This window comes from Pteronotus mesoamericanus, unplaced genomic scaffold, assembly GCF_021234165.1.
Source record: "Pteronotus mesoamericanus isolate MK-2021 breed Mesoamerican mustached bat unplaced genomic scaffold, CSHL_Meso_final contig_20, whole genome shotgun sequence".
Taxonomy (NCBI): Eukaryota; Metazoa; Chordata; class Mammalia; order Chiroptera; family Mormoopidae; genus Pteronotus; species Pteronotus mesoamericanus.
The window spans coordinates 81,408,792-81,423,923 of record NW_026555085.1 but is presented as its reverse complement, the minus strand read 5'-3'; the positions used below and the strand labels follow the sequence as shown (position 1 = coordinate 81,423,923).

Sequence of the window (15,132 nt, the reverse complement as noted above, 5' to 3'; positions counted from 1 at the left end):
TAAAGGAATTAAGCAAGTTTAATGATAAGGTAAAAAGAAATGAGATCACATTAGAAAAATCAGAAAATTCTTTATTATCATGGTCATGGTCCTGAAATTCAGTTGCTTCCTTGGAAAATGCAAAAGACACCTTTATTTTAATAATTCAGTAGAATAAAGTTTAGACATAGTATTTATTCATAAACTGAATGGACAAGAAATTCATTATGTCTCAAATCTTTCATTTTGGTGCTTCTTTTAGAAACATAACAGTAATGGAGAAAAGACCAGATTTTCCATTTAATTCTGTTGCAATCCATGTATCTATGTATTTATATTAACAGGTCTAAAAAATAGGAAAAAAAGGCACTTGAAGAATATAACATTGAAAATATTGTTTTATGTGTTTAGCTTTCACAGACAAGCAATCTGAAAGGTGTGAATGATAGAGCCATTAAATGGTTAAAATGATAATGGATGTCACATGCGAGAAATGCCAAATGCACCATGGAGAATGATGAATTGGAAGTTAGTTAAAAGCACTGTTTGATGAACTCACCAAATGCTCATCTAACGTGTTCCTGTCTGCTCTGTAGTGACTGCATGAGGAATACAAATACTAATGTATATGTAATATTATGTATTTCAAAGAATTTTATTACAGTTCACCCCATGACTTGAAGGTTAGAAGGACTAAGACTTTTCCAAAGATGGGATGGTAGGGTGATTAATATTGGTCACTAAGCCATACACACAAAGAAGCTTGGAATTAAATTTTAAAATGTGTTGTTGAGGAGTTGCCTCTAGGAGAAGGAAACTGTGTTTATGCCATTTTCATTAAAATGAAATTATTTGTTGTTTCTCTTAGCTGTTCTTTTCAAGAAGTAAAGTGATTCAGAAATAAACTATCAAAAGTTTCTTTGGCTCTCCTCTGCTCTTTCATGAGTTAACTGAAAGTGATTTGAACCTTCCTTTCTCTTCCATAAGGCTGCATTTTCTCCCAGTATTTTCTTCTGTGGTGATTTTTCTACTGGTCAGCAGGTAGCTCACAAGAAGGGACAAGCAGCAGAAAAATGTGATACCAAGATAGGGGGAAATTCCTTGCCTCTCATTTTCTTCTACTTTTTTTTTTTCTCATTTCTAGGAGGAATAGGAGAGAAATGCTATATACATATTAGAAATCCCTATGGTACCTACTAAGAAAGAATATAGCTTGAGAATCATTTTAGAAACTTTGGGGTACAAATGCTTTAGCCAAAACTTTTTTTCAGAACTAAATCCATTGTTTCTGTAAATGGCAGTCAAGGCATTAGTTGGCAGAGCCCAAATGCAGTTTGGTAGCATTCCTATAACGCTGTTGTAGCACCCACATCCCTCCTTCTCCATCTTTAGTTTCATTGCTAAAACATGTCCAGTCTCACCGTTAAGTCATGGGTTCTGCACTGGTGGGGATGTGTCTCCAGGGCAGAAAGGAGGGGAAAAATGAAATTGCCTGGAACTCAACATTCAGAATCAGTGAGAGAGTGGCTTTCGAATGCCTCCAAAAATCCTGGTCCTTTTTCTTCACCCTTCCTTTATCTTGGAATAGGCTCTTTTTTCCCCCTTGTGCTAAAATCACTCACCCATTGAGATAAAGTAAAAAACCCCACCCTCAATGGGAGCACCCTTGTCTACCCTGGCCTGAGCTGCTCTTGCCCATTTTTGAGGTTTGATTTCACATTTTTCCTAGACCTCTCTTTGGTCAATTAATCACCACTGTTGCCTTTTTTCTGTGGTGCAGGATCATTTAGTTTTACATGTTCCTGTGTTTTGTCTCTTCAGCTGTTTTGTGGAATTTCCACAGCCATGGACTAGTTTATGTTTTCTTGTTCCCTTCAGTGTTGTAGGCATTCAATAAACAGCTAAGTGTGCTGGCGCTCTTATGTCACAGAGGCTGAGAACTTACTCCTCTAACTATTAGGAATGGGTCCAGTCTGAGATGTGTGAAGCCATAGATGGCTAAAAGATTTCTGCCATATTAATAGTTATGCTTTGTTCCTGGCTGGGTAGCTCAGCTGGTCAAAATGTCATCTAAATACGCCAAGGTTGTGGGTTCAATCCCTGATCTAGGCACATACAAAATCAACTAATGAATAAATACATAAATAAGTGGAAAAACAAATCAATGTTACTCTCTCACAGATCAATAAATAAAAAATTTTTTTAAATTGTTATGCTTTGCATTTAATAGTGCTTTTTATATACACTGATTTTTATATGCAAAGGAAGATACTGGGCCAACACAAGGAGAGCATGAACCACTTGTTTTTATTGTAATGGACATGGCTTGCTCTCCTAAAGCTTTCTAATCACCTGCTCCTCGTTCTCTGTGTGACCCACACAGAGAATCTTGTCAGGCTGTTTTTATTGCCTGTTGCTCATTGGATGGAGCTTGCAGAAGAGCCACTTGCTCTTCACAAAGAAGTGTGAATAGTCCAGCTTTGGTCTTTGCTCACCTCTATTTCAGCTGCTCTGGCTGGTGAGATGCTTCACAAGGCTTCATGGCTGGCTGAAGAGGATGATTCTGTCAGACCATTAGACATCCTTAAGTGATTCTTCCTCTTTCAAACAACTTCAGCAAAAAAAAAAAAGAAAGGAACACCTTGAAAACAATGGAACACATGACAAACTGTTTTCAAACAATAACCTCCTGGTCCCACAAACCCCAAACAACTCACATCTGATTTTGTATGCCCAACTCAATATATTTTTCAGTGGATATCTAGACTTTCTATGTGAACAATAATATGTTCAATATTATTATAATTATGGTGAACAATTATAATAAGTTCAATAATAAACTTGTTTCTCCTCCTCATTCATCTCCTCTTTTTTTTAAATTTCAGGCCCTGGCATAAAGTAAGAGCTTTCTAAATGTTGGTGGTATAATCCGAATCAAGGAAAGTATAAACAATGATCATTTAAACTCATTAGAATTCTATGAAGTTACAAAGATTAAAATCAATACATAAGAAACATCAGAAGTAATATTTTAGCATAAATTATCTTCCTTGAGTCTTTTACGTCTTTCTTGAGTTTTTCTATGGAAACTATATAAAACATAGAAAATGTTATTATCTGACAAAATTCCATGTGTTCTTGCTTTTTCTGAAGGAAACATTCAATTGCTCTGAATATGGAAACAGATCTTGCCCAGAAAACCAAAGGCCGCTGGGTGTCCGCACCGCCATGTACTCATTTATGGCAGGAGCCATATTCATCACGGTGTTCGGCAACCTTATCATGATAATTTCCATTTCCTACTTCAAGCAGCTGCACACACCAACCAACTTCCTCATCCTTTCCATGGCGGTCACTGATTTCCTCCTGGGGTTCACCATCATGCCGTACAGTATGATCAGATCGGTGGAGAATTGCTGGTATTTCGGGCTTACATTTTGCAAGATTCATTATAGTTTTGACTTAATGCTTAGCATAACGTCCATTTTCCATCTTTGCTCTGTGGCCATTGATAGATTTTATGCTATCTGCTACCCTTTACAGTATTCCACCAAAATGACCATTCCAGTCATTAAACGGTTGCTACTTCTGTGCTGGGCAGTCCCTGGAGCATTCGCATTTGGAGTGGTCTTTTCAGAGGCCTACGCGGACGGAATAGAGGGCTATGATGTCTTGGTCGCTTGTTCCAGTTCCTGCCCAGTAATGTTCAACAAGTTATGGGGGACCACCCTGTTTATGGCGGGTTTCTTCACTCCTGGGTCTGTGATGGTGGGGATTTATGGCAAAATCTTTGCAGTATCCAGAAAACATGCTCGGGCAATCAACAACTTACCAGAAAATGAAAATAATCAAATGAGGAAAGACAAAAAAGCAGCCAAAACTTTAGGGATAGTAATGGGTGTTTTCTTGTTATGTTGGTTTCCCTGTTTCTTCACAATTCTGTTGGATCCCTTTTTGAACTTCTCTACTCCTGTAGTTTTGTTTGATGCTTTGACATGGTTTGGCTATTTTAATTCCACATGTAATCCCTTAATATATGGTTTCTTCTATCCCTGGTTTCGCAGAGCAGTTAGGTACATTTTGCTAGGAAAAGTCTTCAACTCACATTTCCAGAACACTAATTTATTTACTCACAAAGAAACTGAATAGACTTATTCTGTATGAGTGAATTGAAGAAAAAGAACTGGAACTAAGAATAATGAAGTCGCTTAAAATGTGTGTGTATGTGTGTGATATTTTGACAATCACGGGAAGCTCTTAGTTTCTAAGACTTGAGGGGAAAAAAAGGAGGAACTTTTTTGACTGAAAATCACTCCTTTTCAGACTACTTCCTATGCCCATTACTTCCAGCTAGGAAAAAAAAGAATGTTAAAAAAGTGAAAAGGAGATGAAAAAAGCCAGGAATGGGAGGGAGAAGACAGACAAGATCTTTTCAACTATTCAAAAGGGAGCAAACACAAGCTGAGCAGGAGGCCTTCTGCCCCGTTCACCACCACACACACTTCATAGGGTACTTCCATTTACTCTTCCTCCTTCAGTGTCTAACCAGATGTATTTTGACACATTAACAACTAAAAATTATGGGTAAATAAATATGGAAGTCACAATTTCAAAAACACGTATACTATCAGGAATCAGTCATTGGTTAGCTGAGTGTTAAGCCTTGACTCGATTTTACTATTGTAAGATTAAACATTTTTAAAATAAAAGAAAAAATGGAAACTGCGTAACTGAGGCCACAGAGTCAACCTACGTTTTCATGTAGGTATCATCTTAATTTCAGCATTTTCTATTTTATTAGCAAGTGAATTCTATTCAATGCCTTCCTTTCTTCCTCAGGCTCATCCGCATTTTGTATTGCTAATTAGTATACTGATTTTTAATGAATATGAGATATATACCCCAAGATGTGTTTTGAATCCATCATTCCTTTTTGCTTAATATTTATCCATATATGTTTGAAAAATAGAAAAGTGAGAGAAGGAAACAAAGAAGAAAACTAATTCTTATAGGGTGGAGAGTCTCTGGGTATTGGAAATTTCATATTATATTTGTTATTCAGTGTCTTTTTAACTGCAAGTTGAGACCCATTAATAACTTGTGAAATTGATTTAGTGGTCATAAACCACTGGTGTGCTGGTAAATGTTTAACACCTGGCTCTGAAAAACAGAAAAGTCCAACAATTTTCTTGGAATATTTTAGAAATAATCTTCGTTTAACTAACTTCTAACTATGAATGTAATGTCACTGCCTCTCAAAATTTTTGAAAACTTAACCTATTTTTACAAGTGGGGATGAGTGATTCCAGTATAGTATTGGCTGCAAATAACATTTTTATTGAAAAGCAAACTACAATAGAAGAAAATAGATAATCTCAAATATATCACTTGCATTGAGGATAAATATTCCCTTATAAATTTTTAATTTTATTTATGTATGTCCATGTTTTATATATGTGTTATATATATACATGTTTCTTCATATGTAAGTTTCACTGAAATATTTTTTAATTTCTTCATTTATGCTATTTCAATGAACAAATTAACAATTATTAATTTGTGGAAAAGTTTACATAATTGCCCACAAATTTGCTTTGACCTTAATCCATTGCACAGATCACAGTTAAACGGTGACCATTCAGCTGCCCGCTTAAGTGCTAATCTTGCTTACCTGCCCAAAGATGGGTCTGCACATGTTGTTTGGACCTTCTAATGCCTTTCCATCCTTGCTGTCCTGCTGATGGCTTGGTCCCTCCCAACAGCCTGTGGAGTGGGCAGAAGGTGCAGCTTCTTTGAAATGGTGAAAGATACTGCAAGTACAGAATAAATGGGAAAAGAGATTTTTCAAGAACAGAGAAATTAAAGGCAGATGGTTTTATGAGACCTAACGTGATGTGTTGGATTCTACTGAGTATATTTTTTTTGGTAATTCTTCTTAATGAAATGATTCTGTTTTGGTATTTAAACATGCACACACATAAAGACTTTCTGTTTCTTATTTTAAAAAGACCAATTGCTAAGAAATGAGTAAAATAGATTTTAGCCTTATTGTAATGTAGAATGATTTTGAATTAATGTTTATTAAATTTACTTCTCAATTCATTACATATGACTTTAGAAAATAAAACTAAATAGCTTGGTGTAAGGTTGCCTGTTGACATTTATTGGAAAAGTGTTTATGACTGTCCTTTTTATAGAATGATGATGTTTGTGATGATGCTTATTGTTTATGCTGGTGCTTACAGATGAAATAAAAACTTGGCAGTTTTATGTGTGGCCAATAAAGTTTCTTATAATATTTCTCTCTTTGTATTAGAATCCTCTTTGTACTTTAAAACACCATTCAACTAGCTCCTCTGTAAAGTTCTGCTCATTTCCTCTGCCTTTTCATGGCCCTTGTTAGTTTCATAGTGTAGTCACCCTACCTTGTTTGCTAACGACAGAGTGATGCCTTCCACCAGTCACCTTGCTTTCATTTCCCAGAGTTAGTCAAGTCTTCACTTCACACGCCAAATTTTATAGGAAGTTGGAAATTATAAAAATGAACCTGGGGAAATCATCATCTTGTCCTAGGTCATACAACTAATTATAGAGGCAGGACTGGAATCCAGTTCCCATGGCTTCTCCTTCGGTGTCATTTACTGAACTAGTTTTTTCAAGATTTGTGACACTTGGGGTTTTTTTCCTCTTTTTTTTAAACTAAGAATTTTCATCAAACTAACACAAATTACTGAAGCAAAAATAAATGCTTCCCTCCCACCACAAAATGTTTTCATTACATTCGGGAATCAAAATGTAAACAGAAATTTTTTTTTTTTTTTTTTTTTTTTTTTTTTTTTTTTTTTTTTTTTTTTTTTTTTTTTTTTTTTTTTTTTTTTTTTTTATTTTTTTTTTTTTTTTTTTTTTTTTTTTTTTTTTTTTTTTTTTTTTTTTTTTTTTTTTTTTTTTTTTTTTTTTTTTTATAAAAATTAAAAAAAAAATATAATTATTATAAATAAAAAAAAAAACAACCTTTACCCAAAAAATAAAGAAGATAATTAAAAAAAAATAAGGGGCCAATTTTTTCAGTGGGTTTTAAAATAATTCAGACCCTTGTTCCTCCTTTGGACATTATCAGCCAACATTTAATTTAGCCTACACACGTCTATGTAATTTTAATATATAGATATTTCAGTACCTTCCTTTCTGGAGTGAAATCCAAGTGGCAATGAAATCACTATTCATCATTGTCCTTAATTTGGAAAAAGAAACTGAAAACTATCTGTGGCATTAAAAATACAAAGAGGATTTCAATTACCCCCAGGAAAGAGAGTTTAAAAGAGCAATTCCACTGGGGCTCTGCAGTTAGTTCCTGTCTTGGAGCTCTTGGATCTGAGTACTTCACTCCAGTTCTCTTGAGAACTGGAGGCAAATTTATATGAATCAGGTATCTTAGTCCTCAACATTACACTTTTCAGAATTTCCTGACCTCATGCCTGCAAAGCCATAAGAAGAGATGTATTGATTCACAACTGGCTCTTCAGGAGAGGGAAGGTACTGGGGCCAATAAAAAGAATTGGAAATGTACTATTCTTTTTAAAAAATTGTTAATTTATTCTCTTTTTCAAAATAATTGAATATTGGTAATTAAATTTTAAAGAGAACCAGAAATTGTTACAAACAGGATGAAGTAGAGAAGGTAAAGAGTTTTTTTTCCTAACTGAAAAATAATTATTATATATAGGTGAAAGGAAGTTCTTCAATTTTACCTCAAAATTTGTTTGCAATTTATAAATTTCTATGTAGTAACAATATAAAAAATGTTTTTGCAAAGTTTGAGAATGATGAGGGCCATGATTTAGTAAATGTAAAATACTTATGAATTTCAATGTTAAAATGCACTCTTCACTTTAATATTAAATATTAATATAACAATCTGGTCAGATACTTGTAACACTGTCAGATACTACATATTTTATTTTCTGTATTTTTTTCTCTTGCAAACAACATTTACTTAAGATATCCTATTTCTCTGGCTCCTCAGGTTATTCATTCATTTCAGACACAAAGAGTGCCCACACTAAAACAATTTTTTCTATCAGGAAAAACTGTTCTTGAAATCAATGGGCACACAAAAAATTTAGGCATGTTGCTAAAAAGTACACTCTGGGTTAGGTCTGAGTTTTTACATTTCCGAAAATGTTCTTAGAAGATGATGATGTAGCTGGTCTATGGATCATATTTTGATTAGCAAGGACTAGATGGGAGAGACTATAAGCAGATGACACCATGGACTTCCCCGCTGCCCACATACGTCAGAAATGAATTGTTGCCCAGTATTAGAGATGGCAAGGGGCGGTGAGATGTTGACTGGAACAAGAGCCAAAGGACCTGGATTATAATGTTGGTCCCAGCATTTAGTAACAGTGGCTACCCCCCGAGCTTAGTTCTTTCATATATACATGGAATAGTTGGAAGGATAGAGGAAATGTAGCTTTCAAGTAATTTAGGAACTTTAAGACATGCAGAATTTTTATTGTTGACTAGGTGTAATTTGAAATGCTGTTTGTTTTAAAGGGGGTTTATTAGCTACTTTCTAAGCAGCATTTACTGTTTTCCTAATATTTTTGTCTTTTCCAACTAGATGTCTCTAATTCGGTAAGACTACATGCATGGTATGTTGGAGTTGTTTTCTTTCCATTTAAATCAACTGCTCCTCTACTATGTATATTAAATATTTCAAAAGTTAGATAGGTAATGGGATGTTATCTCAGTAACTGTAAATTTCTTAAGAAATTTATGGTTAAGATAAGACAGTTTTTAACAGTGCTATGCCAGAAGAAAGAAACAAAGGTATTTGGTATCGAAGTCAGCTATAAAATGAGGAAATAGAACCTCCTATCTCTAAAATCTTTGGCATCCTCCAATAGTCTATATTATTATGAAATTAATGCCAACTGGGAGAGTCAGAAGTGGTTTCCGGAAAGAAATGATATGCGAGCTGAGCCTCGAAGTGGTCATAGAGGAAGAAATTGACAATCAGATGGAGAAAAGAGAGCTGGCCAAGCCACGGAGGGGGCATTTATAGGGCAATAGAGAGCCCATTGTGGCCAAAGGTGGCTGGAGGATAGGGGACTGAAGGGAAGAAAGGCCACAACTGCTGTTTCCATGCAAACAGGTGCTGAAAGATACATTTATAATGTTCTGGCTAAGGTATGTTGTCCCAGATATTTTTCATTGCACTCACTGAAAAAAAAACTACAGGGTGGGGTAAAATTAGATATTAGAGAATAACCAGAAAAGGTGCTGCATAATCAATTTTCATAAGTTTCAAACCTTTCTTATCTTTTCTATTATACTACATATACCATTTACAGATTTGTAATGTGATACTAGTCTAAATTTTGAAATCATTCATGAAATTGTACTGTTACCCTTTTGTTTTTATTTAACTAGTTTAATAAAAAATTAATGCCAATTTTCTCTTTGGATGGAATTTGCTTTTAGGCTAAGAATAATTTTGGAGCTTAAAAAAAAATTTATGTTTAAGACCTTAGACTTTAAGATCAATTTTAAATAGACTATATAGAATTTGAAATTATCTTCTGAACTGTGGCAAGAGAAATGATACAATAATCATTGTTAATGTTAGTTCCAGATTTTTAAATGGGTGTTGGTTTGGGTAAGAAACACTTCTTCCTATGTAGCAGATCCTCAGCAGGCATTCAGAAGTGGTCAGAGAGGATAGCTTGAAATTTTATGTGATTTTCTAAAGCAATTATTGAATCAGCTAAAATATTTTAGATTTTAGCCTTGAATTCTAAAAGCATGGGCCAATCAGAACTTAAGGAGAAGAAGAAAGCACATTATTTATGGATATTACCCATGTTTGTGCTCATATACAAAAACTTTAATATTTGCTTCTTATTACACTTAGCTGGAATAAGTTACACTAATTGCTCATATTTACCTTTACTGATCCTTCTTATCTGATTTTCCAACAAGTAGAAATAAAAAGAAACCATAATTTGGATTAATTTTTATATCTGTCCATACATTCATACAGAGATGGTAATGGAACTTTACCTGAATAGCTCAGTACTAATGGAAGGGAAGGTGTTTTATAGCAATAGTGACACTTGTGTTAGTTGGCACCTTATGAGAGCAGGTGAATAGTTTGCCTCCTTCTGTTAGAACCATGGATTGTAAGTTTCTCCTTTCTACCTCATTTTATATACCAATCATGTTTTCATGCTCTGAAAATTAGGACCTGAACCTAGAGTTCACTGTTGGGCCAGCTCTTCTACTGAAATAAGTTTAGCCAGTTGAACTTTCTCTTTGATAAACTTTAGCTACATGATATAATCTTGCATTGAAAATCTGACTTGCAAATTTTTATGACTGGAGATACACCAACCTTTTTATCAGTCAGTGCTTGAAATTGAAACATGGTAGGAAAAGATGCCAATAAGAAATTATTAATATCTGAACATTTTTGCATACAAAAATGGCAATTTCACAGAGGCGAGGTGCAACATAATAGAATATATGGAAGACTCAACAAAGGGCAAAATTGAAGGAAATGCCATAATTCTTAAGAGAAAAAGCAGGAAAGAAGGGAAGAATAATGCTAATGGCCTTAAGTGTCTCCATAGAAAACTTCCAAACTTATAAGCAAGTTATAAAATAAAAGTTTATTTGGAAATAAAAATACAGTTTTTTAACTGGTTAATGTGGGCTTCATTGAGTGCTTACCAGATAGATGCCATGCTTTTCTTATGTTATCCCTGATCTCTAAACCAAATGTGCAAAGTAGGCTATATTATCCTTCATTTATAGGGGAAAACTAAAGCTTAGGGACACTTTCCCAAAGTAATATGATTAGTAAGTGGTGGAATCAACAATGAAACACAGGTCTGCCTGATTTCAAAGCCATCCTGTGAAATGTAAGTTAGCCACAGGGCTGGAAAAGGCATCACACAATGAATCTTAGTCAACGTTCTATCTGAGGTATTTTCCAGCTCCAAAAGTACATGAAGTTCCCCTTATTTACATTATGCATAAATGAAAGTATGCATAGTGGGAGATTTGATCTCAGGTTGAAACACCTCATAGAATCTTTCCAATCCCCAAAAATAAACTGAACAGCTACTTGCATGCCACACTCACGTGAGGTTGTTACTATGTCATGGCTGTGATCAGTAAGATCATACGGGCAATTGAGGTGTGGCAGAGTTTTCTGGGTTATAATACTTCAGCTGCATACGTCTTCATGGACTTAAATACTGCACAAGTTAAATTGTAAGTCTGTGCTCTCCAGCACAGCACTTTCTTTCATTTTTGAGAATGTGTGACTTTCAGCTGGGAAAAAAATCCCAACTCCCCTAAGTGGTAAGTAAGGTGCTAAGCATTGAATTAGGGGCCGAAAAAAGCCTATAACCGCATCTTAGCACATTCATTAAACACCAGGGGGGCTCTTGTGCCGCCACCTCCCAAGCGCAGCTTTCTTTTTCTTTTACCTTTGTAGCTCCACCTGGACTCAGCATCTTCAGTTCTCCTCTTACTAGCTAAAGGATCAGTAAAACACGTCTAGGGCAAATCTCTCAACTCTGCACCTGTAACTGCTACTCTAGGTTATTTTGTAGCAGCATCAGAAACAATTTAATACCCGCCCTAGTTGGTGTAGCTCAGTGGATTGAGTTCCAGTTTGCAAAACAAAGGGTCTCTGGTTTGACTCCCAGTGTAGGGCACATGCCTGGGTTGCAGGCCAGGTCTCCAGCAGGGAGTGCACGAGATGCAACCACATATTGATGTTTCTCTCCCTCTCTTTCTCCTTCCTTTCTCCTCTCTAAAAATAAATTTAAAAAAACCATTAAAAAAAAACAATTTAATACCCAAAGTCATTTTCATGAACTGTGCTTGTTGAACTGGTCCATTCATTTATAACAAAATTTCAAGCACATTGAACCAATTGCGTTTAATGGAATAATTCAGATTTTCAAAAAAATGATCATAATTTGCCATTTATGAATTTATTCATTAAAAAATATGTATCTAGTTCCTGCTATAAGCACTAACTACGGTACTGAGAATCCAATGGTAAACAAGATGGACAGGTTTTTTGCCTCATGGTAGTATATCAAAAAGGCGTGCCTATGACCAATAAGAGTCTCACAAGATTTGATTGGCCCCAGGCTAAGAGTATGCAGTTTGTAATCCTGTGAGTCACTCGGGGATGGAGTATGTAACTTGGCTCTACTAGTTATGATCTCAGATAAGTGAGAAGATTCAAGAACTACAGGGAAGGGGAAAGAAGAGGAGAAGAAGGAGTACAGCATAGATAAGCTATAAAGCATTGATCTGGCTGCATGGTTTAGCCCATAGGTATATGGTTTTCTGTATATTTCAATAGTCATGTGTTTAGGCTTTTTACAGATGAAGATTTTAAATTATTGAAAGAATGCATAAAGAAAAACATTGTGATTTCACTTAGGATTTGTGTTTTAAGTATCTTTATGGTGAAAGAGATGTTAGTTTATTCTAGTTCAAAGACATTTCTAGGAAAATGGTTCATCAATGTGAAATTAGATTACAAATTCTTTTTAAAAATAGCTTTACTGAGGTATCATTGATAGACAAAGAACTGCACAATATGGACATATGCAAACACCTATGATAGCATCATCATGGTCAAAATAATCAAAGTAATAGACATATCCATTACTTTCCCAAGTTTCCTCATGAGCCTTCATTGTGTGAGTGTATGGGGGGGGGGGTGTATGTGTGTATGTGTGCATGTGTGTGGTTAGAACACTTAACCCGCATTAACAAAATTTGAAGTGCACAATACCATATTCTTAACTGCATGCCCTGTGTTGCACATCAGATCTCTAGAAACCATTAATCTAACATAACTGAAACTTGATATCCATTGAACAAAACGGCCTATTTATCCCACCCTCTAACCCCTGGTAACCACTGTTGTATTCTCTGCTTTTATGAGTTTGACTATATTAGATATCACACATAAGTGAAATAAACTCTTGAAAAACTTCCAGTACATTACCAGGAGTAGTCAATAAATAAACCCATGGTGAATATATGGAAAGAGATGAAATAGAATAAAACTGGAAAATAAGCAGAGCTGAGTTTTAATTTTCTAATGCAGCAAATAACTTAGAGGGAAGCACAACTCATATAATTTAAAATATTGATATAACTTATCATTGAAATAAATTAATAACAAGTGTCTCGAACTTTATTGTACTATTAGGAGCTGAAAATTACTGGACTCATTTTAAGAAGAGAAGAAACACTGATTCACCTCCCTAGAAAAGAATTCGAAAAGATAAAGTACCATGGATCTAACTTATATTCCTGAAGACTTAGCCAGTTGTCCAAAATTGGGAAATAAATCCTGTCCTCCCACCAACCGCCCTTTTCATGTACGAGTGGTGATGTACTCGATTATGACTGGAGCCATGGTTATCACTGTCTTTGGAAACTTGGTGATAATGATTTCCATATCGCATTTCAAACAGCTTCACTCTCCCACAAATTTTCTGATACTCTCCATGGCGACCACGGACTTTCTGTTGGGTTTCGTCATTATGCCATACAGCATGGTGCGATCAGTGGAGAGCTGCTGGTATTTTGGGAATGGCTTTTGTAAATTCCATGCAAGCTTCGACATGATGCTCAGCTTGACCTCCATTTTCCACCTCTGTTCCATTGCTATTGATCGGTTTTATGCTGTGTGTTACCCTTTACACTACACAACCACAATGACCACCTCCATGATAAAGCGACTGCTGGCATTTTGCTGGTCGGCCCCAGCTCTTTTTTCTTTCGGTTTAGTCCTGTCTGAGGCCAATGTTTCGGGTATGCAGAGCTATGAGATTCTTGTTGCTTGTTTCAATTTCTGTGCACTTACTTTTAACAAATTTTGGGGGACGATATTGTTCACTACATGTTTCTTCACTCCTGGTTCCATCATGGTTGGTATTTATAGTAAAATTTTTATCGTTTCTAAACAACATGCTCAAGTTATCAGCAACATGCCTAAAAACACAAAGGGGGAAATGAAAAAACATCTCTCTAAGAAAAAGGACAGGAAAGCAGCTAAGACCCTGGGTATAGTAATGGGGGTGTTTTTAGCTTGCTGGTTGCCTTGCTTTCTTGCTGTTTTGATTGACCCTTATTTAGACTATTCTACTCCCATAATGACACTTGATCTTTTAGTGTGGCTTGGGTACTTCAACTCCACTTGCAACCCCCTCATTCATGGCTTTTTTTATCCATGGTTTCGGAAAGCTCTCAAGTACATAGTGTCAGGAAAAATATTTAGCTCCCATTCAGAAACTGCAAATCTATTTCCTGAAGCACATTAATTTTTTAAAAAGCTATTAAAAGAGTGAATAAAATATTGAAAATGAGGCTATTATTATTTTGACCTGAAGTACATATATTACATCCCTAGATCACTGTAAATATTATTTTATTAAATTTCAGTAATCTAGATACGTGTTCAATAACCTGCACAAGAGCTACATTCAGTATCTTTCTTCAGCCAATCAACCAGTCAGTCAGTCATTTATTAATTATCAACACCCACCTCTGATTGACAAGGAAAATGTACAAAAGAAACATAAACTATAGTTCAGAACAGGTTGCCCTTGACTTATACACATGAAATAATTAAATACTAACACAAGAATAAAAAAATAAAGCGCTAACCATTTTGATTCCTCTCTGATTCCCTTCTAGGAATTTACAAAGGGGAAGATCATTATGACTTGTGAGCACATAAAGGAATCCATGAAGTGTGCCATAGACTTTCTTTACTATCAACTAGTAGCCCACCTTATCATTTGGCTTGTGAGAATTATCCACAATCATTATATAAATTATTCAGTTTATTTTCTGACACACAGAAGCTCACTAGAAAGAGTTGTTCATAGGAGAAGCAGTTGATTACACAACTCATCATACGCTATTTGAACTTTATCCTTGTGATTTTTTACTTTGTGGCTTATACATGAAACGACTTTCTGTTTCCTCTCTCTCTAGCTTCTTAACCTGTGTGGTGTGTCCTCACCATTAGCCAGAAATCACAAGGCCTTGTACTTTTTCCAACCACTTTCTCTGAAAGTTACCTATGGTCCCACCAAATAA

At 35.3% G+C, this 15,132-nt stretch overlaps 2 protein-coding genes across 2 annotated transcripts; both read left to right on the top strand.

Moving 5' to 3' along the window:
• The first annotated feature begins 3,192 nt into the window (after nt 1-3,192).
• LOC129067212 (trace amine-associated receptor 2) lies at nt 3,193-4,128 on the top strand. The gene has a single exon (XM_054568934.1). It carries the CDS (start codon nt 3,208-3,210, stop codon nt 4,126-4,128), a length of 921 nt encoding a protein of 306 aa, XP_054424909.1. The 5' UTR covers nt 3,193-3,207.
• A 9,188-nt stretch (nt 4,129-13,316) lies between these two features.
• On the top strand, nt 13,317-14,348 carry LOC129067211 (trace amine-associated receptor 3). Its single transcript, XM_054568933.1, has one exon. It carries the CDS (start codon nt 13,317-13,319, stop codon nt 14,346-14,348), a length of 1,032 nt encoding a protein of 343 aa, XP_054424908.1.
• Nucleotides 14,349-15,132: the final 784 nt, after the last annotated feature.

Bases quoted from the DNA above. Each gene is read 5' to 3' on its own strand.
- LOC129067211 (XM_054568933.1), top strand. From the start codon at position 13,317: ATGGATCTAACTTATATTCCTGAAGACTTAGCCAGTTGTCCAAAATTG.
- LOC129067212 (XM_054568934.1), top strand. From the start codon at position 3,208: ATGTACTCATTTATGGCAGGAGCCATATTCATCACGGTGTTCGGCAAC.